General features: G+C 44.7%; 1 protein-coding gene across 5 annotated transcripts in view; it reads right to left on the minus strand.

Annotated features, from left to right (window-relative positions):
* Positions 1-1,733: 1,733 nt before the first annotated feature.
* The window catches only part of LOC121545935 (1-phosphatidylinositol 4,5-bisphosphate phosphodiesterase eta-2), a 164,667-nt gene continuing 139,260 nt past the window's right edge, over positions 1,734-27,140 (minus strand). For 3 of the 5 annotated variants that reach the window (XM_041856864.2, XM_041856863.2, XM_041856862.2), the window contains exons 18-22: positions 26,857-26,941; positions 26,079-26,225; positions 19,807-19,886; positions 15,075-15,459; positions 1,734-4,711 (exon numbers count right to left, since the gene is read on the minus strand). In XM_041856864.2, the coding sequence (XP_041712798.2) occupies positions 2,964-4,711; positions 15,075-15,459; positions 19,807-19,886; positions 26,079-26,225; positions 26,857-26,941 (2,445 nt within the window). In that variant the 3' untranslated portion in view covers positions 1,734-2,963. Of the gene's footprint in view, positions 4,712-7,295; positions 7,325-15,074; positions 15,460-19,806; positions 19,887-26,078; positions 26,226-26,856; positions 26,942-27,140 lie in introns of all 5 variants that reach the window. The other 2 variants (XM_041856865.2, XM_041856866.2) reach the window with 2 other exon arrangements.

Here is a 27,140-nt window from a genome sequence, read left to right on the forward strand (position 1 = left end):
AAGATAACAAGACTTGTTTTGTCAGGTTACGTAAGAGAGCCCCCAACCAATCATCCCCCTTCCCTCTCAAAAACTACAAATAAAATAAAAGTTCCTGGCTACCAATGAAACAGATCCAGTTCCCGGGAGCCAGGGGGATGAGTGGCGAAATGAGCAGATTTCCGACCCTGACGAATCCTTTGGGAATCATCAGGAGGAGAGTTGGAACCAGAGGGAAGATATGTGGTCACTGAAAACAAACGTCCTATTCTTGAAGCTAACTCTAAAGGAGCTTATTGGCAAAAGAACAGTGCTAGAGAGAGAGAACTGTTTATAGAAGAATCCTTTTGAGGAAGTGGCCAGGGACTATGATATGAATAATGAGTTGCTTTTGTCCTAGAAGTTCATTGAGCCACATGAAGGGTCAACCTGTTTATTTTCGTATTGTAGGCCGTCATTGTAAATAAGAATTTGTTCTTAACTGACTTGCCTAGTTAAATAAAGGTTAAATACAAAAAATATATATATATAAAAAATTGGCTGCATTGTTAGCTTGTTTGGTTACTTTAAGTTAATCCCCATGATACCATCAACGAGAGACTAGACTCCACTATTCAATAATCTGATAAATACTTATTTGGTACCTAAGCAAAAGACACCCCCTGTTGAAATTAACTAAAGAGACTAACACAGGGCAATTAACTCATCTTTTCAATGTTGTATACTTTGGAGGAATGCCTGGAACTGGTAAATTCATACAGAGCTCAGTCTTAAAAACGTTATTTACTTAATTCCATAAATCTCAATTTCTTCCAGAGAAGTTGTGAGCTTGGAGTCATGGGGGGCTGGAGTTTTGGTTGGAGGGCTGAGCCATGGCCAATCGACTGGATAAATAGGGTTTGAAGAGGGGAGTCGAAATGCCCTCGGAATCCTAATGAAGCTGTCTTTTGTATGTGTGACAGCAGGGCACAGTCGGTGACGCTAAAAGGAGCATGTCGCGCTTCAGAACCCTCTCCCAGTACAGAATAAGAGGCCTGGCTATAGCCAACAGCTTCACCAGAGGTGGCCGTCGTCTTGGCAACCCCAGACTCAAAAACACTGTTGGCCAACCGTTATCCGTTGATTGATAGGTCAGTACAGCGAAAGTATAAACAAGGCTTTAACGGTCTTAACGGTTTTAGTCACATGAACTAAAAATTATGCAGGCTGTATTGAGCAGTCATTAAGCACTACACAAATGATTCCCCAAATGTGTTATAAGCGATGTCATACACAAAGGGTGATATAACGTACCCTTACATGGCAAGTTCCTGGAAGACTATTGAAGCATCTATATCTAGGCCTTATGATAGGTTTAAACGTTGTAGTTCATTAAAAGTGTGACAACATTTATTTTCCAAAATCTTGGGTGGCAAATGTAATAGAAAGGATGTTATTCTGTTTTCTTTTCTTGGCTGGGCATGTATTGTGGCCAGAGTCATTGTTCTGCAACATTTCTCCCCATCAGGGAGTCTTGTGAACTACGCCATTGAGGTTAGGAGAGGTGGTGGTTGGTCAATACAGCCCAGCCAGGCAGTCCATAATTAGGGCAGCTAGGGAAGCCGCCTTGCCAAGTTCACATGCTTTTACATGTCAACTTCTGTAAAGATAATTTCATCTGGCAGCCCATTTTGTTCCAAGATAAATCTTTGGTCCGACCATTGAGACAAGAGTCCAATGCGACTGAATGAAAGAAAAAAATCTATAAGCTTGTGTAATATACAGTAGAGATATTTATTCAGTTCATAATGACATCTGGGTTTTACTTCAATAATTATGGTTCCTAAAAGGTTGCAGAGAACTGGCATGGCAGTACAAACGGTACACTACAAACGCGCGTGGAAACAGGGTCACTCCTATCTGGTTGAGTCTCTACAATGAGAGTGTGACCAATCACATCATTCAACAGCCTGAACACTGAGCAAGGAAAGTCGAAATATCAGGTCCCATATAACGTTTTTTGTATAATAAAATATGAGACATACGATACTGTGTTTAAAAGACATGCAGTCAAATAAAAAATGGGTAACATGGTAAAAAAAAAAAAAACATACTCTGTGTTGTCTAAAATAAAAATAACCTGTATGGGAGAACTTGCCAAATCGTTGGCAGCTCACTCAAATCACACTTCACTGTACGCACAGAATAAAAAAAAGTTGGGTTAAAAAGACTTGTTTTGGATTTTGTTGTTGTTGTCATTTACTTCTTGTGTTGTTTTTAGTAAAGAGTCTGCAGGGGCCCTTGCCTAAACAACAACCTTTAAGAAAACCCATCAATCACATTATCTGCAATATAATCCACTAATAGCTGTTTTTAAAATATTGCTAGCACATGGCTGGGCTACTGGTGATATATCATGAGTTAACACAGTTTATTATTCAATCTTAAATTTAAAAGTACAGTATATATTATTCAATTTCAAGTTTAAAAAAGGTTTTCTAATCAGACTCTCTAAAACTCCACTAATGGTTGTCTATTGCTACTTTGGGATCAGCTCAACTCACAATGAATACTCAAAGCATGGAAGTCACTGAACAGTCAAGCATATAAAAACTATTGTCGAGGTTTGTTTTTCCAATTACATTCCACCATTCCTCATTTGGTGCAAACAAATGACTATATTGGTAAAGGATGCTTTCATAAGACAGCTCACCGCTGTTTCTATTATTTGTGTGTGTGTGGTCACTTTGTAGGAAAAATGACTTGTACATCCTTTGTGATCAGCTTGGCTTATCAACTGTGCTTGTGACTGTACCTGTAAGTTTCTGGAAGAAGTAGCATTATTCAGTGCTTGATTAAACACATTTAAAAACACATCCTGTCAAGATATACAGAATTCCCTTTCTTTATAAATGACATTTTCCCCTTCCTAGAACGCTGGATGGAATTCTAAATGAGTTTCGCTTCAGTGTCTCTCACGGTCCGGTCCAAAACTAGTCTGATTCTTAGAGCTTGAGCATGAAAAAGACCTCGCTGTTGTCAGAGTTCGGGGAGGTCTGGGACTGTGTCTGGGACTGTCTGTTGGGGGGCGGCCCTGGGGGGCTGAGCTGGCTCAACAGGTCCAAGCTAGCGCAGGGGCTCTGGGCTACGCAGCACGCCCCCTCCGGGTTACCCCGCTCTTCAATAGGGCTACCGCCACCGAAAATGCTAGCGTTAGCGGCGGCTAGGTGGGGCTGGTTGAGACCTTGCAGCCTCTTCCTTTCCTGGGCCTCCTTGGCCCTGTTGGCGATGTAGCGCACCCTGCTCTGACTCCGGGAGGACATTCTCCGTAGCGGGGGTTCCTCCTGAGCCTCCTCCGGGGGATCCTGCTGTGCCTGGTTGGCGAAGTCGCGTGCCGTCAGGGGCTCCACGTCCGTCAGCCTCCTCAGCTGCTCCATCAGGTCGCTGGGCGGCCGGGGCCTCTGGGGACCTCGTCGAGGATCGTTCCTAGAGGGCCTGACGATGAAGCTGCGGCTGATGCTGCGGTACTTGCTGTCAAAGTTGCAAGCGATGTCGTCCGAGGTCAAGTCCCCCAAGCTCTTGGACATAGAGGCTCCGGTATCCAGGGGGCTGGCGGCAGCAGCAGCAAGGACTGCTGCTGCAGAGGGCTTCTTGGCTGGGGAGGAGGACTGCTTCAGTCCCTCCATATAGAGGCGGCTCCAGGTGTGCCTCCTCTGGGTGATTCTGCTGGTTGAGTCCACTGGAGGCTCCCTGGGGGCTCCGAGGGGTCTGGGCTGCAGCTCGTCCTCTGGCTCCCCCAGGTGGCCCTGCCAGAGGTTGGGGTTGGACTTGCTCTTGCTGACCCGTATTGTGTCAAAAGAGGTGATGGCCAAGCGTGGCCGGGTGACCCAGGAGGGTGGGTCCTGGAAGGTGCTGTCGGATGGGGATGGCCCGCTGCTCAGGCAGGTGAGGCTCTTCCTGGCCAGGTTGGGCAGGGACAGATCAATGACGGTGTCGTTGGACGAGATACTGGAGGACGAGGACACGCTGTCTCTGTGGCTGCCCGGCTCGGGTTCCAGCTTGCTCCACAGCCGGTCGTTCAGGGTGGCGTCCGTGCACACCTCCGGCACAGCAGACGACTGCTGCTGCTCCCCAGCCGCCGACCGCACGTAGCCCTTGCTTTTGGTCCTTCTGATGGGCGTGCGCGACGGACTGCCGCCGAACATCGCTCTCAGGGCCTGGACTTTCTGAGGGCTGGAGATAGAGGGGTCGATGAGAAGAGCAGGAGACTCTGTCCTTGTCTCAGTCTTGCGCTCGGCATCCTCCTTTGTGTGGTCTGTCGGAGTATACAGTGCTTCCGTTCGGCTTGGAGTGTGCTCCATGGGTGACGAGGTGCCGTTGTTGAGCCGGTGGTCTCTGCTGGACTGTGAGGGGGTCAGGTCTTTGGGGTCCAGTCTCTCCCCCGGGACGGGTACGACGGGGGCTGAGGTGGTCCTGTGAAGGACAGGGGGTATTTTGCTGTCCCCCCTTCCCTTGACGGGAACCTCCTTCCCCCTACCGTTTACGGGACTGTCCGCCTCACTCTTAGAAGCAGGGGATGGAGTGGTAGTGGTTATTGCTGTGGCTGGAGGGAGGGGTGGAGGTGGGGAGTGACATGTTGATGAGTGGTCTGCTGGAGTGGAAGCGGAGCGAGTGAGATGTCTGTCACCCAGTTCTTCAGCAATTGGCCTGAACAGTGGAAGAGGGGGAGCTGGTCTCTGCCCTGTGGAATGGTCTGGAGAGGGAGAAGAGAAGAACCAGATCAGTAACTACAGGACGACATTTGTTATCAGCAGTCAAAATGGTTACTACAAGTAGCATGCTTATAGTATCGTTATGTGAGCCTTATGATGCATACAGTATATGGTTGATTCTACAGAAGTGGTGCAAATTGCAGTCCCACCCCAAAAAAACTATTTAAAATAAACAGTTACATCTCGAAACTTAGGACATTTATATACACCATGATATGATATAATTCAATCCAAGGCAATAACAAACACATTGTTAAATTGATATAGTATAAAGTCATTTCTATTGAGAGGTGGCTGTCCCAAACCCTGACTCCTAAACTTCATGTATGAAAATAAAGCAATTAATGATTGTAATATTTGTAAACACTATAATTTTAATAGAACATCTTGAGTTATATTATTACATTGAAAGATATTAATCTAATTAGTATTTATTTATTTATTTTTATGTAAAAAACTAAAAATGCTGTCCCACCTTTTGATGTCACTACCAAAACACACACATTAAAAGACTGTAGAATGAATGTGCCTAAAGCCACACACCTACAAATATCATCAGGTGATGGGATTTCACCCCTCACCAGCATGGCACCATGGTGAGAAAATGAGTGAGAAAGTTGGTAAATATTCATGTGTTTTTGATTATTGTCCCTACAAAACATCTAATATATCAAGAAATATGTAAAGTACGGTTTTAGGACTGACATATATGTTTTCTGGGATGTACATATGTCCAAATGAAAGCTATCCAGCCATATGTTAGCTATGGGGATTCTTTAAAGTCCCAAATAAGTCAAAATTGTCCAAACAAAAACGCTCACAACCGAAACAATTGACACTATAGAGATATATAGAGGTCTCATCTTTATCTGTGCCATTATGGTGACAGCACAGGCAGTGCCATTGAGACTATCTCCATTTTAAAGTTGCATGCGCCATGCTCTATCAACGGAGCTACAGAGGACCACCATGTGGGTAGTGGACAAGTGCACACTTCAGGAAATAGTGTAGAGTATTGAGATGCATCGCCAGGAGGGGGCCAACCCTCCAAGAGCCCAAACATTGACATCTATTTGGCCAAAAGATAGACGTCTATAATGTGCTATACTGTACTGTACCCAAGCTTACTCTACTTGAGTTTCTTACAATTGAAGAAGGGGCCCATGGACTCTTGATTTAGTGGTCTTGGTCTATTGTACTCTATTGTACTGTACTCTACTGTGCTATGCTGTACTGTGCTCTGCTGTACTGTGCTCTGCTGTACTGTGCTCTGCTGTACTGTGCTCTGCTGTACTGTGCTCTACTGTTCTGTGCTCTACTGTACTGTGCTCTGCTGTACTGTGCTCTACTGTACTGTGCTCTACTGTACTGTGCTCTGCTGTACTGTGCTCTACTCTACTGTGCTCTGCTGTACTGTGCTCTACTGTACTGTGCTCTACTGTACTGTGCTCTACTGTACTGTGCTCTGCTGTACTGTGCTCTGCTGTACTGTGCTCTGCTGTACTGTGCTCTACTGTACTGTGCTCTACTGTACTGTGCTCTACTGTTCTGTGCTCTACTGGTAATTAGTTTTATTTTTTATCTGTAATAGAAGGTTAATCAAAATGATCACTACTATGTTTTGGTAGTGATAAATGTAGTGGGGTGGTAAGGAATTCAGGTAAATATTTCAAATATGCAATACAAATATGCAAGTGTGTGAGTAGTATATGTCTACCTGACATATGCTCGAAGATATGTGTGCTGAAATTTTGGGAAAAATAGGATACAATTGTATTTATTTTCTACCCCCAATTTCTACTTCTGTAGAATTACCCATATACAAGATTATAAACTGGGTAGTTTGGCATCTGGATGCTGATTGGCTGAAAGCTGTGGTATATCAGACAATATACCACAGGTATGACGCAAATCTACTTATATTTATGTTGGTAACCGGTTTATAATAGCAATAAGGCACCTCTGAGGTTTGTCAACATATGCAATAGATGGGCCATTGATGGATAGATGCCTAAATGATGAATATTCAACATGACGAATTGCGTGCATACACTGATGACCAGGATGGTTTTGACCTGAAAAAAGAACAATATGACAACGATGGAATGGGAATCACCAGCAGTGTAGTTGTAATTAGGATGATCATTCACACAGTGAGACTCCATGTGTCCACATCCATATGCACCAAACACAGTTAAATACTCCCAAGTCATTCTCGTGAAATCTATGTCCATAGCTCAACCTGTTGATGACATGTGTTTCCATTAAAGGTGTAGTTAACTATTTTACAGCTTGATGTTAGATGGTTCCTCACCCTGAAAGTAGTCTATGGGCCAGGAAAAACTATAATCCATGGTACAGCCATTACATACTTCAGCTAACTTTAGCCACCACTAGTAGTTTGGTGCCTAGTGAATACGACCCTGCCCTTAAACACGACACGGTGCAAACGGGGCAGTGTGAGTGAGTGAAGGGATTGAAGGAGGATTATGAAGACAGGCAAGGCACAGTGAGTGAGCAGAAAAACAGTTGGTGAGCGTGCAGACATTCAAGGGTTCTCTTTACCTGGCTTTGGTCATCCCCTCAATTCTGCACTACGAACAGAGAGAGCGTGCATGAGGGACAGAACAAAGAGGAGTTTAGCACAACTGGAGAAAAATAGGAAATAAGAGAGGGAGGACAGTGCAGAGGAGAAGAGAGCGCTTAAGCAAGAGAGCATACAGTGCATTCGGAAAGTATTCAGACCCCTTGACGTTTTCCATATTTTGTTACGTTACAACTTTGTTCTAAAAATAGATTAAATAGTTGTTTTCCCTCATTAATCTATACACAATAACAGGTTTTTATATTTAAAAAATACAATAATAAAATAAACTGAAATATCACATTTACATAAGTATTCAGACCCTTTACTCAGTACTTTGTTGAAGCACCTTTGGCGGTGATTACAGCCTTGAGTCTTCTTGGGTATGACACTACAAGCTTGGCACACCTGTATTTGGGGAATTTCTCCCATTCTTCTCTGCAGATCTTCTCAAGCTCTGTCAGATTGGATGGGGAGAGTCACTGCACAGCTATTTCCAGGTCTCTCCCGAGATGTTAGATCGGGTTCAAGTCCGGGCTCTAGCTGGGCCACTCATGGACATTTAAGAACTTGTCCCGAAACCAGTCCTGCGTTGTCTTGGTTGTGTGCTTAGGATCGTTGTCCTGTTGGAAGGTGAACCTTCGCCCCAGTCTGAGGTCCTGAGCGCTCTGGAGCAGGTTTTCATCAAGGATCTCTCTGTACTTTGCTCTGTTCATCTTACCCTTGATCCTGACTAGTCTCCCAGTCCCTTCTGCTGAAAAACAGCCCCACAGCATGATGCTGCCATCACCATGCTTCACCGTAGGGATGGAGACAGGTTTAGTGCTGCAGAGATGGTTGTCCTTCTGGAAGGTTATCCCATCTCCACAGAGGAACTCTGGAGCTCTGTCAGAGTGACCCTTGGGTTCTTGGTCACCTCCCTGACCAAGGCCCTTCTCCCCCGATTGCTCAGTTTGGCCGGCGGCCAGCTCTAGGAAGGTTCTTGGTGGTTCCAAACTTCTTCAGTTTAAGAATGATGCAGGCCACTGTGTTCTTGGGAACCTTCAACGTTGCAGACATTTTTTGGTACCCTTCCCCAGATCTGTGCCTCGACACAACCCTGTCTCGGAGCTCTACTGACAATTCCTTCGACCTCATGGCTTGGTTTTTGCTCTGACATGCACTGTCAACTGTGGGACCTTATATAGACAGGTGTGTGCCTTTCCAAATCATGTCCAATCAATTGAATTTACCACAGGTGGACTCCAATCAAGTTTTAGAAACATCTCAAGGATGATCAATGGAAACAGGACGCACCTGAGCTCAATTTAGAGTCTCATTGCAAAGGATCTGAATACTTATGTAAATAAGGTATTTCTGTTTTTTATTTGTATACAATTTGCAAAAAATTCTAAAAACCTGTTTTCGCTTTGTCATTATGTGGTATGGTGTGTGGATTGATGAGTAAAACATGTATTTAAACCATTTTAGAATAAGGTTGTAACATAACAAAATGTGGAAAAAGGGAAGGGGTCTGAATACTTCCCGAATGCACAGTCATTTGAGCAAGTTGATAAGGCAATTTATCAGAATAACAGAATACTACTAATTTATAAGGACAAACTATCAACTTCACAATATCACATTTATAAACTATTAAAACCATGTCTACAATAGATAGATAGTCCACTGACAGGGGACTATCTATTGTAGACATGGTTTTAAATAGTTTATAAACGTGATATTGTGAAGTTGATAGTTTGTCCTTATATATTATACTGTGTTGTGAACATAGAGCACACCATAACACAAGAGAGCCGTTGGAAAGTGTGTATCCCAGGAAGAGTAGCTGCTGATTTCGTAACAGCTGATGAAATAAGATAAAAAATAAAACTGTCAAGGACAGCTGCTCAAGCAGGGTTTAACGGTTGAAGAGAAAACTTGTGATATATTCTCTGCGGAGTAATAGGGTGTTGTGTTAAATTTATGGCAAACATTCTTCATTGCAACATAAATCTGAGACCCAAAGGGATAAACACAAATCCCACCCCATCCCTCTTTTCCCCCAAAAGGAACAACTCGTGATTCCCTCTGATGTAATGCAGTGAGTGGGAGATACTTAGAAGGGGAGAGAGGACAGCTGGTGTTCATCATGTTGTGGACTGGGGATCAGGGGGTGAAGGGCTCCTCAAGGTCATTCGGAAAGTATTCAGTAGACCCCTTGACTTTTTCCACATTGTTATGTTACAGCCTTATTCTAAAATGGATTAAATTGTTTCTCCCCCCTCATCAATCTACACATAATACCCCATAATGACAAAGCAAAAACAGGCTTTTAGAAATTTTGCAAACGTATTAGAAATAAAAAATGAAATATCATATTTACATAAGTATTCAGACCCTTTACTCAGTACTTTGTTGAAGCACCTTTGCAAGCGATTACAGCCTCGAGTCTTCTTGGGTATGACGCTACAAGCTTGGCACACCTGTAACTGGGGAGTTTCTCCCATTCTTCTAGGCAGATCCTCTCAAGCTCTGTCAGGTTGGATGGGGAGTGTCGCTGCACAGCTATTTTCAGGTCTCTCTAGAGATGTTCGATCGGGTTCAAGTCCGGGCTCTGGCTGGGCCACTCAAGGACATTCAGAGACGTGTCCCGAAGCCACTCCTGCGTTGCCTTGGCTATGTACATAGGGTCATTGTCCTGTTGGAAGGTGAACCTTCGCCTCAATCTGAGGTCCTGAGCGCTTTGGAGCAGGTTTTCATCAAGGATCTCTCTGTACTTTGCTCCGTTCATCTTTCCCTCGATCCTGACTAGTTTCCCAATCCCTGCCTCTGAAAAACATCCCCACAGCATGATGCTGCCACCACCATAATTCACCGTAGGGATGGTGCCAGGTTTCCTCCAGACGTGACACTTGGCATTCAGGCCAAAGAATTCAATCTTGGTTTCATCAGACCAGAGAATCTTGTTTCTCATGGTCTGAGAGTCTTTAGGTGCCTTTTGGCAAACTCCAAGCGGGCTGCCATGTGCCTTTTACTGACGAGCGGATTCCATCTGGCCATTCTACCATAAAGGCCTGATTGATGTAGTGCTGCAGAGATGGTTGTCCTTCTGGAAGGTTCTCCCATCTCCACAGACAAACTCTGGAGCTCTGTCAGAGTGACCCTTGGGTTCTTGGTCACCTCCCTGACCAAGGCCCTTCTCCCCCGATTGCTCAGTTTGGCCGGCAGGCCAGCTCTAGGAAGAGTCTTGGTGGTTCCAAACTTCTTCCGTTTAAGAATGATAGAGACCACTGTGTTCTTCGGGACCTTCAATGCTGCAGACATTTTTTGGTACCCTTCCCCAGATCTGTGCCTTGACACAATCCTGTCTCGGAGCTCTATGGACAATTCCTTCGACCTTTTGCAAAATGGTTTGGCTCTTTCATTGCTGGGGGATGTTATCTGTTCAGTGTTACCAAGGAGGTTTGAGTTCAAGAGTGAAATGGAGCCTTTCTGCAGTCAAACAAGGTGGTGTACATTCCATAGAATGATGGTGAATTGAGCTCTGTTTTTTGCGTCGCCATTTCACACCAGTTACAGGTAGGGTTGCAAAGCTACTGGTAATTTACTAAAGTTACTGGAATGTTCGGTAATTTTGGTAATTAACAGAAAATATATGGCAAAGTATCGGAACTTTGGTAATTTATACTTCAATAACAAACAAAAAAATATATTCATATACAGTATTCAATTTTTATATCTGTTTCCATATTGTCCATAAGTTCCTAGTAGATAGACCTTAGTTCAAGAGCAAATAGCCTAATTAATGAAAAACCATCTAAATCAACAATGGCATTATTTTCAATTAACTCGGCAACTCTTTCAACTATTGACTTTTTTCACAAATGCCATCAGTTTGACTCCAAAACATTGACAACACATATTTACAGTGCATTCGGAAAGTATTCAGACCCCTTCACTTTTTCCACATTTTGTTACCTTACAGCCTTATTCTAAAATTGATTAAATAATTTTTTCCCCTCATCAATCTACACACCATACCCGATAATAACAAAGCAAAAACAGGTTTTTATAAATTTGTGCAATTTTTTTAGAAATACAAATTAAAACAATATTTACATAAGTATTCAGACCCTTTGCTATGAGACTCAAGTGCGTCCTGTTTCCATTGATCATCCTTCAGATGTTTCTACAACTTGATTGGAGTCCACTTGTGGTAAATTCAATTGATTGGACATGATTTGGAAAGGCACACCTGTCTATATAAAGGTCTCACAGTTGACAAAGAAATTCTGCACGGAGCAAAGTACAGAGAGATCCTTGATGAAAACCTGCTCCAGGACCTCAGACTGGGGCGAAGGTTCACCTTCCAACAGGACAACGACCCTAAGCACACAGCCAAGACAACGCAGGAGTGGCTTTGGGACAAGCCTCTGAATGTCCTTGAGTGGCCCAGCCAGAGCCCGACTTGAACCCGATCGAACATCTCTGGAGAGACCTGAAAATAGCTGTGCAGTGACACTCCCCATCCAACCTGACAGAGCTTGAGAGGATCTGCAGAATAGAATGGGAAAAACTCCCCAAATACAGGTGTGCCAAGCTTGTAGTGTCATACCCAAGAAGACTCAAGGCTGTAATCACCGCCAAAGGTGCTTCAACAAAGTACTGAGTAAAGGGTCTGAATACTTATGTAAATGTGATATTTCAGTTGTTGTTTTGTTATAAATTTGCCCCAAAATTTTAAAACCTGTTTTTGCTTTGTCATTATGGGGTATTGTGTGTAGATTGATGAGGAAAAAAAACAATTTAATCAATTTTAGAATAAGGCTGTAACGTACCAAAATGTGGAAAAAGTCAAGGGGTCTGAAAACCTTCCGAATGCACTATACATAGTAAAATAAATAAAAGTGTGTTGATGGTTTATATTTAGGACAATTGTTACAGCTTTGTCAATATATATATTTTAAAAATCTCATTTAATAATTTCATACACTGAACAAAAATATAAATGCAACATGCAACAATTTCAAAGATTTAAGGAAATCAGTCAAATTAAATAAATAAATGAGGATCTAATCTATGAATTTCACATGACTGGGAATACAGATATGCATCTGTTGGTCACAGTTACCTGGTAGCGGCTTGGATCAGAAAACCAGTCAGTATCTGGTGTGACCACCATTTGCCTCATGCAGCGCTACATATCTCCTTTGCATATAGTTGATCAGGCTGATTGTGGCCTGTGAAATGTTGTCCCAGTCTTCTTCAATGGCTGTGCGAAGTTACTGGATATTGGCGGGAACTGGAACACGCTGTTGTACACGTCAATCCAGAGCATCCCAAACATGCTCAATGGGTGACATGTCTGGTGAGTATGCAGGCCATGGAAGAACTGAGACATTTTCAGCTTCCAGGAATTCTGTACAGATCCTTACAACATGGGGCCGTGCATTATCATGCTGAAACATGAGGTGATAGCGGTGGATGAATGGCACAACAATGGGCCTCAGGATCTCGTCACGGGTTCTCTGTGCATTCAGATTGCATTCTATAAAATGCAATTGTGTTCGTTGTCCGTAGCTTATGCTTGTCCATACAATAACCCCCCGGCCACCATGGTACACTCTGTTCACAACGTTGACATCAGCAAACCGATCGCCCACACGACGCCATACGTCTGCCATCTGCCCGGTACAGTCAGGTCAAGACCCTGGTGAGGACGACGAGCACGCAGATGAGCTTCCCTGAGATGGTTTCTGACAAATTCTTCGGTTGTGCAAACCCACAGTTTCATCAGCTGTCCAGTGGCTGGTCTCAGACGATCCCGCAGGGAAAGAAGCCGGATGTGGAGGTCCTGGCCTGGCGTGGTTACATGTGGTCTGGTGGACATTCCTGCAGTCAGCATGCCAATTGCACGCTCCCTCAAAACTTGAGACAAAACTGTTGTGTGCCAAAACTGCACATTTTACAGTGGCCTTTTATTGTCCCCAGCACAAGGTGCACCTGTGTAATGATCATGCTGTTTAATCAGCTTCTTGATATGCCACACCTGTCAGGTGGATGGATTATCTTGGCAAAGGAGAAATGCTCACTAACAGGGATGTAAACAAATGTGTGCACAAAAAGAGAAATAAGCTTGTTGTGCGTTTTGAACATTTCTGGGATCTTTTATTTCAGCTCATGAAACATGGGACCAACAATTTACATGTTGCGTTTATATTTTTGTTCAGTATATATTTTACATGGGATGAGGCCAGAGGCCAGAGATAATTACAGACACCTGTGAAGTACCTGAAAAGGACCACTAGATGTCTTGTAATAGATATACATAAAATCCTTCAAAGATACTTAAACTTCGAAAGCCTCCAGTAATATACCCTCCCTTTGCAACCCTAGTTACAGGTCCTACACTTACCAGTTGTTCTTTCATCTGTTGGACACAGAGCATGTTTTTGTCAGACAAAGGAATAAGAAAATTAACACATTGTTTGCTAAACATTAGTACAATTATGCACTGCCTTTCAGTGTCATCGAGTTCATCAATTTAGTCACAATGGGTATTTAGTGGGGATTTTGGTGCTAATGAACTAAAGGAGATTTTGATTGGTCAGGGAAAGCCTAAAGGGAACTTTTGATTGGTGAAAGAACTGGAGGTCTAGACAAAAAGGAGATTTTGATTGGCGAGGGGACCTCGGTTCTGGACTATAGAACACCCAGGGAACTACAAGCCCATAGATATTGGCTTGCCGAAGGGTGGGCCCTCTTGGGGGACTGCTCACAGCACAGGGCTTACAACTAGGGGATCAGCACTACACAATGGGCTCACTATGGCCACTATGGCAGCTGTCAGGGACTGCTATAGGTGCCTCTACGGCTTCTCTATGGGTACTACAGTGGGCACTGCAATGGCTGCTCCACCTTACCGGCGAAGAACATGGGCGATTTACTGCGCAGCTCCTCCATCTTCTGAGCGAAGAGGAGGTTCATCTCACGCTGCAAGGTGCCCACAGCGCGCCTGCGGCTGTCAAGGACCTCTCTTGGGGGCAGCATAGGGGCCAGCTCAAGGCTGCACAGGCTCTCGCAGCTGCTGCAACGGTCGCTGAGCGACAAGCTGTCGCAGTCGGCACTGGCGACGGTAGCGCGAGGGGCCTTAGTTGGGCCGCATGCGCTGCCGTAGTTGGGCGGCGGGACGCACTGCCAGCGCATGCTGCTCCGGCAGTCAGGGGTGAGCATGGGCACCAGGGTGGTGGCAGGGGTGAGGAAGCACCTGCGGGGCACGCTGCAGGAGCGGGCGTTCCACTCAGAGGGGTCAGGACGAGCCTCAGTGTGTCGGGTGCCCAGAGTTTGTCTGGCTTTGGCCCGGGACCTGGGGAAGGGGATAGGCCGGAAGAAAGCCTGGGGCTGAAGTAGGGGCAGGGCCTCAACTATGGGCTTGGTCTGGGCTTGGGGCTCATCAAGATGGGCTGCGGCCAGGACCTGCGGTTTGGGCATTGACTCGGGTTGAACCTGCTTGGAAAGAGTGGAGCAGCAGGCGGCTTTCTCAGGCCTCTCTCCCCATTTCTCCTCATCCTTGAACTTCCTCTCCATCTCTGGGCTTTCTTTGGAGCTAATTACACAGTTCATGCAGTTGGAGGACACCCCAATCCTGCCACTGCTGTTGAGGGCCATGCGGGCAAATACTCCCGGTTTCTCATTCAGGGGGTCGTGGCAGCGCAGCCGATTGACCCGCTTGAGAGGCTCACTCATGGGGTATCGGAGGAAGCGAGGCGAGCCCTTACCTTTGCCCTCGTCGGGGTTGAAAGCCCCATTGGTGCCGTGGTGCCCGTTGGTGCCCTGGCGTGGCGTGGCGGGAGCAGCTGTGTCCGTGACGTCTCCGTTGCGCTGGTGGAGCGGCGGGGGCAGGGAGGAGGCGCTGAGATCCCTGTCCCCTGACTCTCGGTCCTCGCTGGCGCCTTCTGAGCTGTACTCTTTGGTGTCGATGGCGATCTCTGGGAAGCCCTTCTTGACCTTGGGCTCACCCTTGGTGGGCGCGCTGGCCGTGCGGCGCAGCAGGTGGGCGCCGAATGGGTGCTTACGGCTGAGCTGTGCAGCAACATGGCTGTCGAGAGAAGCCTGCTTTGGGTTTCTGTGAAACAGCCCTTTTATGCCGCTGGCCACCTTGCCCTGAGAAGAAGAGATGAGACAAAAGAAAACAACCGTCATGAACTGGTTCACAGTAAGCATTCACCAGAACATACAGTACTGACTTTCTGTATCTTTATACCTAGTTTAATTACTTTGGTGTCATTGCATTTGCATTACTAGATGTTGAATGAGGGTATATTAATAGTTAAACATGCTCCAACATACAATATTGACACTAACACTGGCTATGTCCGAAATGGTACCCTATTCCCTATATAGTGCACAATCTTTTGCCAGGGCCTCATGGGCTCTGGCCAAAAGTAATGCACAATATAGGGAATAGGAAGCCATTTCAGATGCAGCCACTGGATTCCTGACCACACGACAATTAGTTCTGTAGAACAAGTTCCACTATGATAACTATATACAGTACGATTGGATAGCGTTGGCTTGCCTTGTCCGAATGTATTGATGACCACACATTCTATCAGTATTTGTTTGATAGAATGTCACACCACCACATCATAATTATGTTTTTTTCAATTCAAACCCATGCCAACACCTTGTGTTGCAGGCATCTGTATTCATATTGGAAAGCAATCTCTGTTACAATAGCAGTGTCTGCTGTCTGCTGCCAAAAGCACAAGTGTCAAGTTATCCATGCTTATTCACTGCTATGAAAATGCTTATATATTTGCATGTATATTGTTAAACATGTATACAGTGCATACTGTATTTGTGACACATGTTTTGTTGTTTTGGCTCTGTACTCCAGCACTTTGAAATTATTCAATGACTATGAGGTTAAAGTGCAAACTAGCTTTAATTTGAGGGTATTTACATCCATATCGGGTGAACCGTTTAGATATTACAACACTTTTTGCACGTAGTCACCCCATTTTATGGAACCAAAAGTAGTTGGACAAAATCACATATGTGTATTAAAGTAGTCAAAAGTCTAGTATTTGGTCCCATATTCCTAGCACGCAATGACTACATCAAGCTTGTGACTCTAAAAATGCATTTGCAGTTTGTTTTGGTTGTGTTTCAGTACAAATGAGTGGTAAATAATGTATTTTGTCATTTTGGAGTCACTTTAATTGTAAATACGAATATAATATGTTTCTAAATACTTCTACATTAATGTGGATGCTAAAATGATTATGGATAATCATGAATGAATTGTAAATAAGAAAATTAATTTCGAGGCATAAATAGCATAGCATTGTATCATTTCAAATCCAAAGTGCTAGAGTAGAGAGCCAAAACAACAACAACAAAAATGCACTGTATATGCTGTATTTTCATGAGGGTTATAATGCTGGTAAGCTCCCTGAACAAAACGTGACATATGTTGAGCATCACAAATATATTAGTAAGTTAGAGGAAGCAGATAGGCCTAACACTCAACCCAGACAACAGGTGACAAAAATTAACCAGCGGCCATCTCCAAAGACCTATCATTTTGATCCGGCTTCGTAACAACAACCAAGGTCACCAGTGTAATGTGAAACAGCAGTGTGGGGACGGACACATACTGTGTCCACATGTACAGTGTGGGGGTGAGAGGTTACGATGGAGGTGACAATGGGGGGACAGTGTGATTGATCAATGAACACCCTGACAGGGGGACGTGACGGTGATGACACAATTTGACGGCCACTGATCTAAATCACAGTGGGCTATCTGCTGTTACACTGTGTGTGGATATGTGTTCATTGAAAAATGCTTGCCTTTCAGCACATGATGTGCAGCAACCCAATGTCATTTCATAAACCATGAAGTAGATCCAAGTGGAATTACAACCAGACTGACTGAGTACCCAGGCATTACAGTACACATGATGCAGACCGACTAAAGTAAAAATCACAATAGCATGAACAGCAAGGGCCTGATACATTTTGTCTACATGTTATGGACAGAAAGGTGATGGCAGACTGAACACACCCGACAGCAGACATTATCCAGAACACATTTGAAATCGGAGTCTGGTTCCTCTCAAGGGTTCTTATCTAGGGAATGTTTCCTTGCCCTGTATGCTCTTTTGGATGTTAGGCCAAGTTACTGTTAAAGTGACCGTTTTTTGTGTGTTTTAACTGTTTTTCGACTTGCCTAGGGTGCTGTCTTTCCTCCGACCGGTTTTTTATTTGTTAGCTGGTTATTTAGCAACATCAAGAATCTCATGACTAGCATTAAGGCAGCAATTCTAGTGGAAATAGATTGCAGCTGTTAGCGGTGCATTCAAAAGCATGGGGAAAGAGCTCTGCTCTACACAGCAGCAGTGATTGGGAACCCTCCCCTTTCGCCATGCATGGGAACTGTTTTCCCACCTCTAGGTAATATGATGACAAGGCCAGGACTAAAACAAGCCGACACAGGGGACAGTGTCCTCAAAAGGCAGGAACGGTATACCCCTGCAGTGCGTCATACTGAGAATCTCCTGAGTAAGGGGAAAATACTGTCCAGAAAAATACATTGTCACTGTCCACTTAGCAGGCCACTGGTCCCCTGTTTTTGTCACTCTCTCCCCCTTTTCTGTCTCTCGCTCCCTTTCTGTCTCTCTCTCCCTCCCTCCCTCCCCCCGGCGCAGGTTAGTGACATTGGATCTACTTTGGGTTGATGGAGGATGCTGGCATGTTCGCAACTCATGGTCAGCATGAGTTGGCCTCTACGGGTGGACGCAGTTGGCTTTACGGGGGCAGAATCACTGGGGTGGCAGGGGAGGGGCATGTGGTGCATGCAGTGTGCTGATTGGATCCCACTACACCTGGGTTCTGAGTGGCACCTTCAGGGCTCCTAACAATTTCCTGCCTCTAAAAGCGGCGTTTGGACAAAGAGGGGTCCACTGAAATCACAAAGAGAGAGGAGAGAGAGATCAGAGAGGAGGGGACAGAGGGAGGGAGCGAGAGAGAGGGAGGGAGAAGGGAGAGTACAGCAGATGCACATACAGTCACAGTTGACAGGGGAGATCTAGAAACAGGAAGAGATATGAACAACTGTGTGGTAATTTACAGTATGACTGAAGACAATAAAATGCAGTATAGAAATAAACAAAGAATGACAATAGGAGATGGAAAATCCGGTTCTCCTGTTGATAGTAAATTGTTTAATTTGATCCAACGTGTTGACTGACTCCTGATAACGAACTCTGGATAAGTGCAAACTGAAGTACCATATGCTTACAATTTGCAATACCTACACTACTGGTGAAAAGTTTTAGAACACCTACTCATTCAAGGGTTTTTATTTATTTTTACTATTTTCTACATTGTAGAATAATAGTGAAGACATCAAAACTATGAAATAACACATATGGAATCATGTAGTAACCAAAAAAGTGTTAAACAAAACAAAATATATTTTATATTCTTCAAATAGCCACCCTTTGCCTTGATGACAGCTTTGCACACTCTTGGCATTCTCTCAACCAGCTTCATGAGGTAGTCACCTGGAATGCATTTCAATTAACAGGTGTGCCTTCTTAAAAGTTAATTCTTAAAAGTAATATTATTTTCCTTCAACTGAGCCATAGTTTTGATGTCTTAACTATTATTCTACAATGTATAAAATAGTAAAAATAAAGACAAATCCTTGAATGAGTAGGTGTTCTAAAACTTTTGACCGGTAGTGTATTTAATGAATCCCATCCTTTTTAACGGCTTCTGATAATGTTCTGGTTTAGTGCAAGATGTCACGACATTTCCAAGTCCGTTCCAAGCCGTTAAGATTTATGAAAAATCAACTGTACATCAATTCAGAGTGACTTGACTAAGTAATAAAAAAACACAACATTTCTAATAGAAGATATACAATTGCATATCTCTGCATGGATACAGGAGGAGTATCATCTGGCTTAAAAACAATAAAATAAACACCATTGAGGAAATTCTACTATATCTGTCCCATTTCAATGTCCCAATTGTCAGAACGGTGGCGTTCGCAGCTGCTGCCACTCAACTGATGACACTGGTGGGCTGTCTGGGCTGTGGTTGGCTGCTGCTAATGACAATTTAATGCCTTAATTACTTAATTAGCCATCTCTCAGATTCATTCTTATCGATTGAGCTGCAACCGGGGCAATTAGCGAGAGCTCCTAATTGAATACATTTTTCAATTATGATATTTATTTCCAACCCTTCATCTGCATAATAATGGACATATTTTTCCCTTCAATAACCACCATATATTGATGACTAGGGGGGAGTAATTTCAATTCTATCTAAAATACTGTGTTGAAAAGTATTTGGAGCTAAATTGTGTTTTGACAGGAATCTTATTTAGAAGCCCAATGTTAAATGATTAAGAGAAGAACTGTTAATGTTGTCCAATACTAAGGACAAACCCTCATTACAAAACAAAAGGCCTAGTACCTCCCTTAGTACCTACCTTACCAGTGATGTCATGTACAGACACATGAACAAAGATGGAAGCCTCCTCCATACCTTCCAAATACACGTGACGAAAACCTAAAAAAAACAAAGACATTATGACAATGAGCCCGGCGACAAGGAAAGAGCGCAATGTTCTGTATCTCAGGATGCACTGTTAGAACACACACACACACCTCATACTCACAAACACACGCACAAACACACACACACAGCCAACGCTGCTGTCCCATGTCACACTGAGTATTTCAATACGGTAACACTTTACTTGGCACCCGGTGTCATTACAAGTTATGACACGGTCATAACCATGTCATAATATGTCATAACAGCTGACATAACTTGTCATAACCTGCCATAATATGGTCATCACATTTATTCAAATTAAGCATTATAACCATCCTGTGCCACTTTACTTGGACTAAGAAAATACACTTGATGACACTGTCAAGAAACATTATGACCATCATAATCATAAGCCAGATTTGTAGCTCAGTTGGTTGAGCATGGCGTTTGCAACACCAGGGTTGTGGGTTCGATTCCCACGGGGGGCCAGTATGAAAATGTATGCACTCACTAACTGTGAGTCGCTCTGGATAAGAGCGTCTGCTAAATGACTAAAATGTCAATGTAAATATGCCCATCACACAGGCCCTTATACACTATATATACAAAAGTATGTGGATACCACTTCAAATTAGTGGATTCGGCTATTTCAGCCACACCCGATGCTGACAGGTGTATAAAATCGAGCACACAGCCATGTAATCTCCATAGACAAACATTGGCAGTAGAATGGCCTTACTGAAGAGCTCAGTGACTTTCAACGTGGCACCGTCATAGGATGCCACCTTTCCAACAAGTCAGTTTCTCAAATTTCTGCCCTGCTAGAGCTGCCCCAATCAACTGTAAGTTCTGTTATTGTGAAGTGGAAATGTCTAGGAGCAACAACGGCTCAGCCGCGAAGTGGTAGGCCACACAAGCTCACAGAACGGGACCGCCGAGTGCTGAAGCGCGTAGCGCGTAAAAATTGTCTGTCCTCGGTTGCAACACTCACTACCGAGTTCTAAACTGTCTCTGGAAGCAACGTCAGCACAATAACTGTTCGTCGGGAGCTTCATGAAATGGGTTTCCATGGCCGAGCAGCCGCAGACAAGCCTAAGATCACCATGCGCAATGCCAAGCGTTGGCTGGAGTGGTGTAAAGCTCGCCGCTATTTGACTCCGGAGCAGTGGAAATGCGTTCTCTGGAGTGATGAATCACGCTTCACCATCTGGCAGTCCGATGGATGAATCTGGGTTTGGCGGATGCCAGGAGAACGCTACCTGCCCGAATGCATAGAGCCAACTGTAAAGTTTGGTGGAGGAGGAATAATGGTCTGGGGCTGTTTTTCATGGTTCGGACTAGGCCACTTGGTTCCAGTGAAGGGAAATCTTAACGCTACAGCATACAATTACATTCTAGATTATTCTGTGCTTCCAACTTTGTGGCAACAGTTTGGGGAAGGCCCTTTCTGTTTCAGCATGACAATGCCCCCGTGCACAAAGCGAGTTCCGTAGAGAAATGGTTTGTCGAGATCGGTGTGGAAGAACTTGACTGGCCTGCACAGAGCCCTGACCTCAACCCCATCAAACACCTTTGGGATGAATTGGAACGCCGACTGCGAGCCAGGCCTAATCGCCCAACATCAGTGCCCGACATCGCTAATGCTCTTGTGGCTGAATGGAAGCAAGTCCCCGCAGCAATGTGCCAACATCTAGTGGAAAGCCTTCCAAGAAGAGTGGAGGCTGTTATAGCAGCAAAGAGGGGACCAACTCCATATTAATGCCCATGATTTTGGAATGAGATGTTCGACGAGCACGTGTCCACATACAGTGGGGAGAACAATTATTTGATACACAGCCAATTTTGCAGGTTTTCCTACTTACAAAGCATGTAGAGGTTTGTAATTTTTATCATAGGTACACTTCAACTGTGAGAGACGGAATCTAAAAAAAAAATCCAGAAAATCACATTGTATGATTTTTAAGTAATTAATTTGCATTTTATTGCATGACATAATTATTTGATACATCAGAAGAGCAGAACTTAATATTTGGTACAGAAAACTTTGTTTGCAATTACAGAGATCATACATTTCCTGTAGGTCTTCTCCAGGTTTGCACACACTGCAGCAGGGATTTTGGCCCACTCCTCCATACAGACCTTCTCCAGATCCTTCAGGTTTCGGGGCTGTCGCTGGGCAATACAGACTTTCAGCTCCCTCCAAAGATTTTCTATTGGGTTCAGGTCTGGAGACTGGCTAGGCCACTCCAGGACATTGAGATGCTTCTTACGGAGCCACTCCTTAGTTGCCCTGGCTGTGTGTTTCGGGTTGTTGTCATGCTGGAAGACCCAGCCACGACCCATCTTCAAGGCTCTTACTGAGGGAAGGAGGTTGTTGGCCAAGATCTCGCGATACATGGCCCTATCCATCCTCCCCTCAATACGGTGCAGTCGTCCTGTCCCCTTTGCAGAAAAGCATCCCCAAAGAATGATGTTTCCACCTCCATGCTTCACGGTTGGGATGGTGTTCTTGGGGTTGTACTCATCCTTCTTCTTCCTCCAAACACGGCGAGTGGAGTTTAGACCAAAAAGCTCTATTTTTGTCTCATCAGACCACATGACTTTCTCCCATTCCTCCTCTGGCTCATCCAGATGGTCATTGGCAAACTTCAGACGGGCCTGGACATGCACTGGCTTGAGCAGGGGGACCTTGTGTGTGCTGCAGGATTTTAATCCATGACGGCGTAGTGTGTTACTAATGGTTTTATTTGAGACTGTGGTCCCAGCTCTCTTCAGGTCATTGACCAGGTCCTGCCGTGTAGTTCTGGGCTGATCCCTCACCTTCCTCATGAACATTGATGCCCCACGAGGTGAGATCTTGCATGAAGCCCCAGACCGAGGGTGATTGACCGTCATCTTGAACTTCTTCCATTTTCTAATAATTGCGCCAACAGTTGTTGCCTTCTCACCAAGCTGCTTGCCTATTGTCCTGTAGCCCATCCCAGCCTTGTGCAGGTCTAGAATTTTATCCCTGATGTCCTTACACAGCTCTCTGGTCTTGGCCATTGTGGAGAGGTTGGAGTCTGTTTGATTGAGTGTGTGGGCAGGTGTCTTTTATACAGTTAACGAGTTCAAACAGGTTCAGTTAATACAGGTAATGAGTGGAGAACAGGAGGGCTTCTTAAAGAAAAACTAACAGGTCTGTGAGAGCCGGAATTCTTACTGGTTGGTAGGTGATCAAATACATATGTCATGCAATAAAATGCAAATGAATTACTTAAAAATCATAAAATGTGATTTTCTTTTAGATTCCATCTCTCATAGTTGAAGTGTACCTATGATAAAAATTACAGACCTCTACATGCTTTGTAAGTAGGAAAACCTGCAAAATCGGCAGTGTATCAAACACTTGTTCTCCCCACTGTACTTTTGGTCATGTAGTTTATCAGTCATCAGTCGAAAAGAGGGTGTCTTGTCCTGCTCCTGAAATCTGTTCCTTCATTCATCCCAGTCATCAGCAACAGAGCATTGGGGTAGGTGCATGTCTGACATCAATATGTGCGCAATTACAATGATAATTGAATATGGTCAATAAAAAATAAATAGATATAACATATACATACTGTTGACACGTAGGTTAATGGAATGTTTTGCCTTTTGTGGCGTTTTGACACTCTTATATAGGTATCATAACCAACCATAAAAGAACTACCGTGGTAGGTTTTTACACTCTTTATGTAGGTGTCATAATCAGCCATAAAATAACACACAACAGGTCTAAATATATGTGTCATAACCATATTATAACAGGTTATGACAAGTTATGTCAGCTGTTATGACATGGTTATGACGTGCCAAAACGTGTTATGACGCTGGGTGTCAAGTAAAGTGTTACCTTAAATACTGTATTCCCCGCTGACTTCAAAATGGCCCGATTCGCTCCCCTCCTCAAGAAACCAACACTCGATTCGTCTGATGTCAAAAACTATAGACCTGTATCCCTTGTTTATTTTCTTTCCAAAACACTTAAGCGTGCTGTCTCTGATCAACTCTCTCGTTATCTCAGAACGATCTTCTTAACCCTAACCAGTCAGGCTTCAAGACAGGTCACTCAACCGAGACTGCTCTTCTCTGTGTCACGGAGGCTCTCCGCACTGTCAAAGCTGACTCTCTCTCCTCTGTTCTATCCGCTGCTTTCGACACCGTGAGCCATCAGATCCTCCTCTCCACCCTCTCAGGGCTGGGCGTCTCAGGATCTGTACACTCTTCAATTGCATCCTACCTGGCAGGCCACTCCTACCAGGTGACGTGGAGAGGATCTGTGTCTGCACCACGTACTCTCACTACTGGTGTCCCCCAGGGCTCGGTTCTAGGCACTCTCCTCTTCTCTCTATACACCAAGTCACTCGGCTCCGTCACATCCTCACATGGTCTCTCCTATCATTGCTATGCAGATGACACTCAACTACTTTTCTCCTCCCCCCTTCTGACACAGAGGTGGCGACACGCATCTCTGCGTGCCTGGCAGATACCTCAGCTTGGATGTCGGCCCACCACCTCAAGCTCAACCTCAACAAGACGGAGCTGCTCTTCCTCCCGAGGAAGGCCTGCCTGCTCAAAGACCTCTCCATCACAGTTGACAACTCCACAGTGTCACCCTCCCAGAATGCAAAGAACCATGGTGTGACCCTGGACAACACCCTGCCGTTCTCTGCAAACATCAAAGCAGTGAATCGCTCCTGCAGGTTCATGCTCTACAACAGGAAGCGGCACAGGTCCTAATCCAGACACTTGTCATCTCCCGTCTGGACTACTGCAACTCGCTGTTGGCTGGGCTCCCCACTTGTGCCATCAAACCCATGCAACTTATCCAGAACGCTACAGCCCGCCTGGTTTTCAACCTGCTCAAGTTCCCCCCATGTCACTCCGCTCCTTCGCACACTCCAATGGCTTCCAGTCGAAGCTCACATCCACTACAAAACAATGGTGCTTGCCTAAGGAGCAGCAAGAGGAACTTCCCCTCCCTAACTTCAGGCTATGCTCAAACCCTACACCCCAACCCGAGCACACCGTTCTGCCACCTCGGGTCTCTTGGCCCTCCCACCCCTACGGGAAGGCAGCTCCCACTCAGCCCAGTCAAAGCTCTTCTCTGTCCAGGCACCCCAATGGTGGAACCAGCTTCCCCCTGAAGCTAGAACAGAAGAGTCCCTGCCCATCTTCTGAAAGCACCTGAAACCCTACCTCTACAAAGAGTATCTTAAATAATCCCCCTCCTCACCAACTTTCCTGAACCAACACTTGCATAATCCCCCTCCTCCCTCCCCCCTTTCTAGCTCTTTCTAGCTCTGACTTTGCTGATAGCTACTTTATTGATGAAAAGTATACTTGTATACTCAGTGTGATATGTGGTTGTCCCACCTAGCTATCTTAAGATGAATGCACTAACAGTAAGTCACTCTGGAAAAGAGAGTCTGCTAAATGACTCAAATGTTAAACTAATGCACACAAACTACTAACAACTATATCAACTACAGTATAGTACAAACTAACACATATAACAACTAACACATATAATGATCAGTATAGTACAAACCATTACACTAGTACACAAACTACTAACAACTATACACTATAGCATATACTTAAGCAATAAGGCCCGAGGAGGTGTGGTATATGGCCAATATACATTTACATTTACATTTTTGTCATTTAGCAGACGCTCTTATCCAGAGTACACAAACTACTAACAACTATACACTATAGCATATACTTAAGCAATAAGGCCCGAGGAGGTGTGGTATATGGCCAATATACATTTACATTTACATTTTTGTCATTTAGCAGACGCTCTTATCCAGAGCGACTTACAGGAGCAATTAGGGTTAAGTGCCTACCATGGCTAAGGGCTGTTCTTATTCACTACGCAACGTTGAGTGCCTGGGTACAGCCATTAGCCAAGGTATTTTGGCCATATACCACAAACCCCCGAGGTGCCTTGCTGCTATTATAAACTGGTTACCAAAATAATTAGAACAGTAACAAGTATTGTTTTCTCATACCACGGTTTTTTCAGCCAATCAGCATTCAGCATAACGAACACATAACACACATAGCCTATGCTAACACAATAGGCCAGCTGAGTGTCTGAAGGCCACCACTTGCCCCCAGTATAGTAGCTGTTGGGGGTTTGCTGGAGTGGAGGAGGAGGAGGATGTAGGTAGGTACCTGGTATCATGCTGTTGAAGGCGATGGTGCGCTGGCCAATGAAGTCCTGGCCGATAGGGTCGTGGTCCCACACTAGGAAACGGACAAGCGCCAGCTCGGGCATGTGCAGCGTGAACACCAGCGTCTCCTCCCACATGGGGTTAAAGCCTGTAGAGGAGAGGAAAGAGAGAAGGAGGTAGGACAGGAGAGAGGGAGGAGAGAGGGGAAGGGAGAGGAGGAGGGAGAGGGAGAGGAGAGGGGAAGGGAGAGGGGGAGGGAGAGGGATGAAGCAAGAGAAGGTGTGGGGAAGAAGTAAAGTGTGAGAGAAAATATAGAAATAGACAGAGAGAAAGAGGGAGGTAGAGAAAGAGGAGGGAGATGAAGAGGGAGGTAGAGAAAGAGGGAGGGAGATATAGAGGGAGGTAGAGAAAGCGGGAGGGAGATAAAGAGGGAGGTAGAGAAAGACACAGATTGAGATGGGCAGAGAGTGGGAGAGATATGGATAGCGAAAAAGAGCAGGAGAGAGGAAGTGAGAGATATAGAGAGAGACGAGTTAGAGCGCTGGCTCAGCAGTCATGAATAATTCAGGGTTGTGTGTGTGTGTGTGTGTGTGTGTGCGTGTGTGTGTGGAGACCCAGTGGTGCTGTAAGTGCACTGCTTCGGTGCCAACCTCATCAATTATCCATGACACAAACACACGTCTAGACAAGTGCAAACAAAAAAAACGAAACACCCGACTTAACCCAACCTAAAGGATAAGTAGCGGGTGCAATACACATTTAGCCATCTTTTTACTCACCATTGTCGTCCACCACCCTGGTTTGTTCCTTACAGCAGTCCACTGGCAGACCAATGATCTCCACCTCCACAAAGGGGTCAATAATCTGACCCACAGACAGACAGACAGACAGAAGTTAAGAGGTGTCACCAAAACAGCCAATGTAGTAGCAGTATTAGTAATAGGGACCTTCTGTGTAATCTTGGCCCAAAAATATGTTCTTCCTCAAATGAAATCGATAAAAAGGTCATTTGGAGGATGGATTTTCGGCATACATTTGAAATCTGTATCTAAAATAATGAGTA

The sequence above is a fragment of the Coregonus clupeaformis genome, chromosome 30 (assembly GCF_020615455.1).
Source record: "Coregonus clupeaformis isolate EN_2021a chromosome 30, ASM2061545v1, whole genome shotgun sequence".
Lineage (NCBI taxonomy): Eukaryota > Metazoa > Chordata > Actinopteri > Salmoniformes > Salmonidae > Coregonus > Coregonus clupeaformis.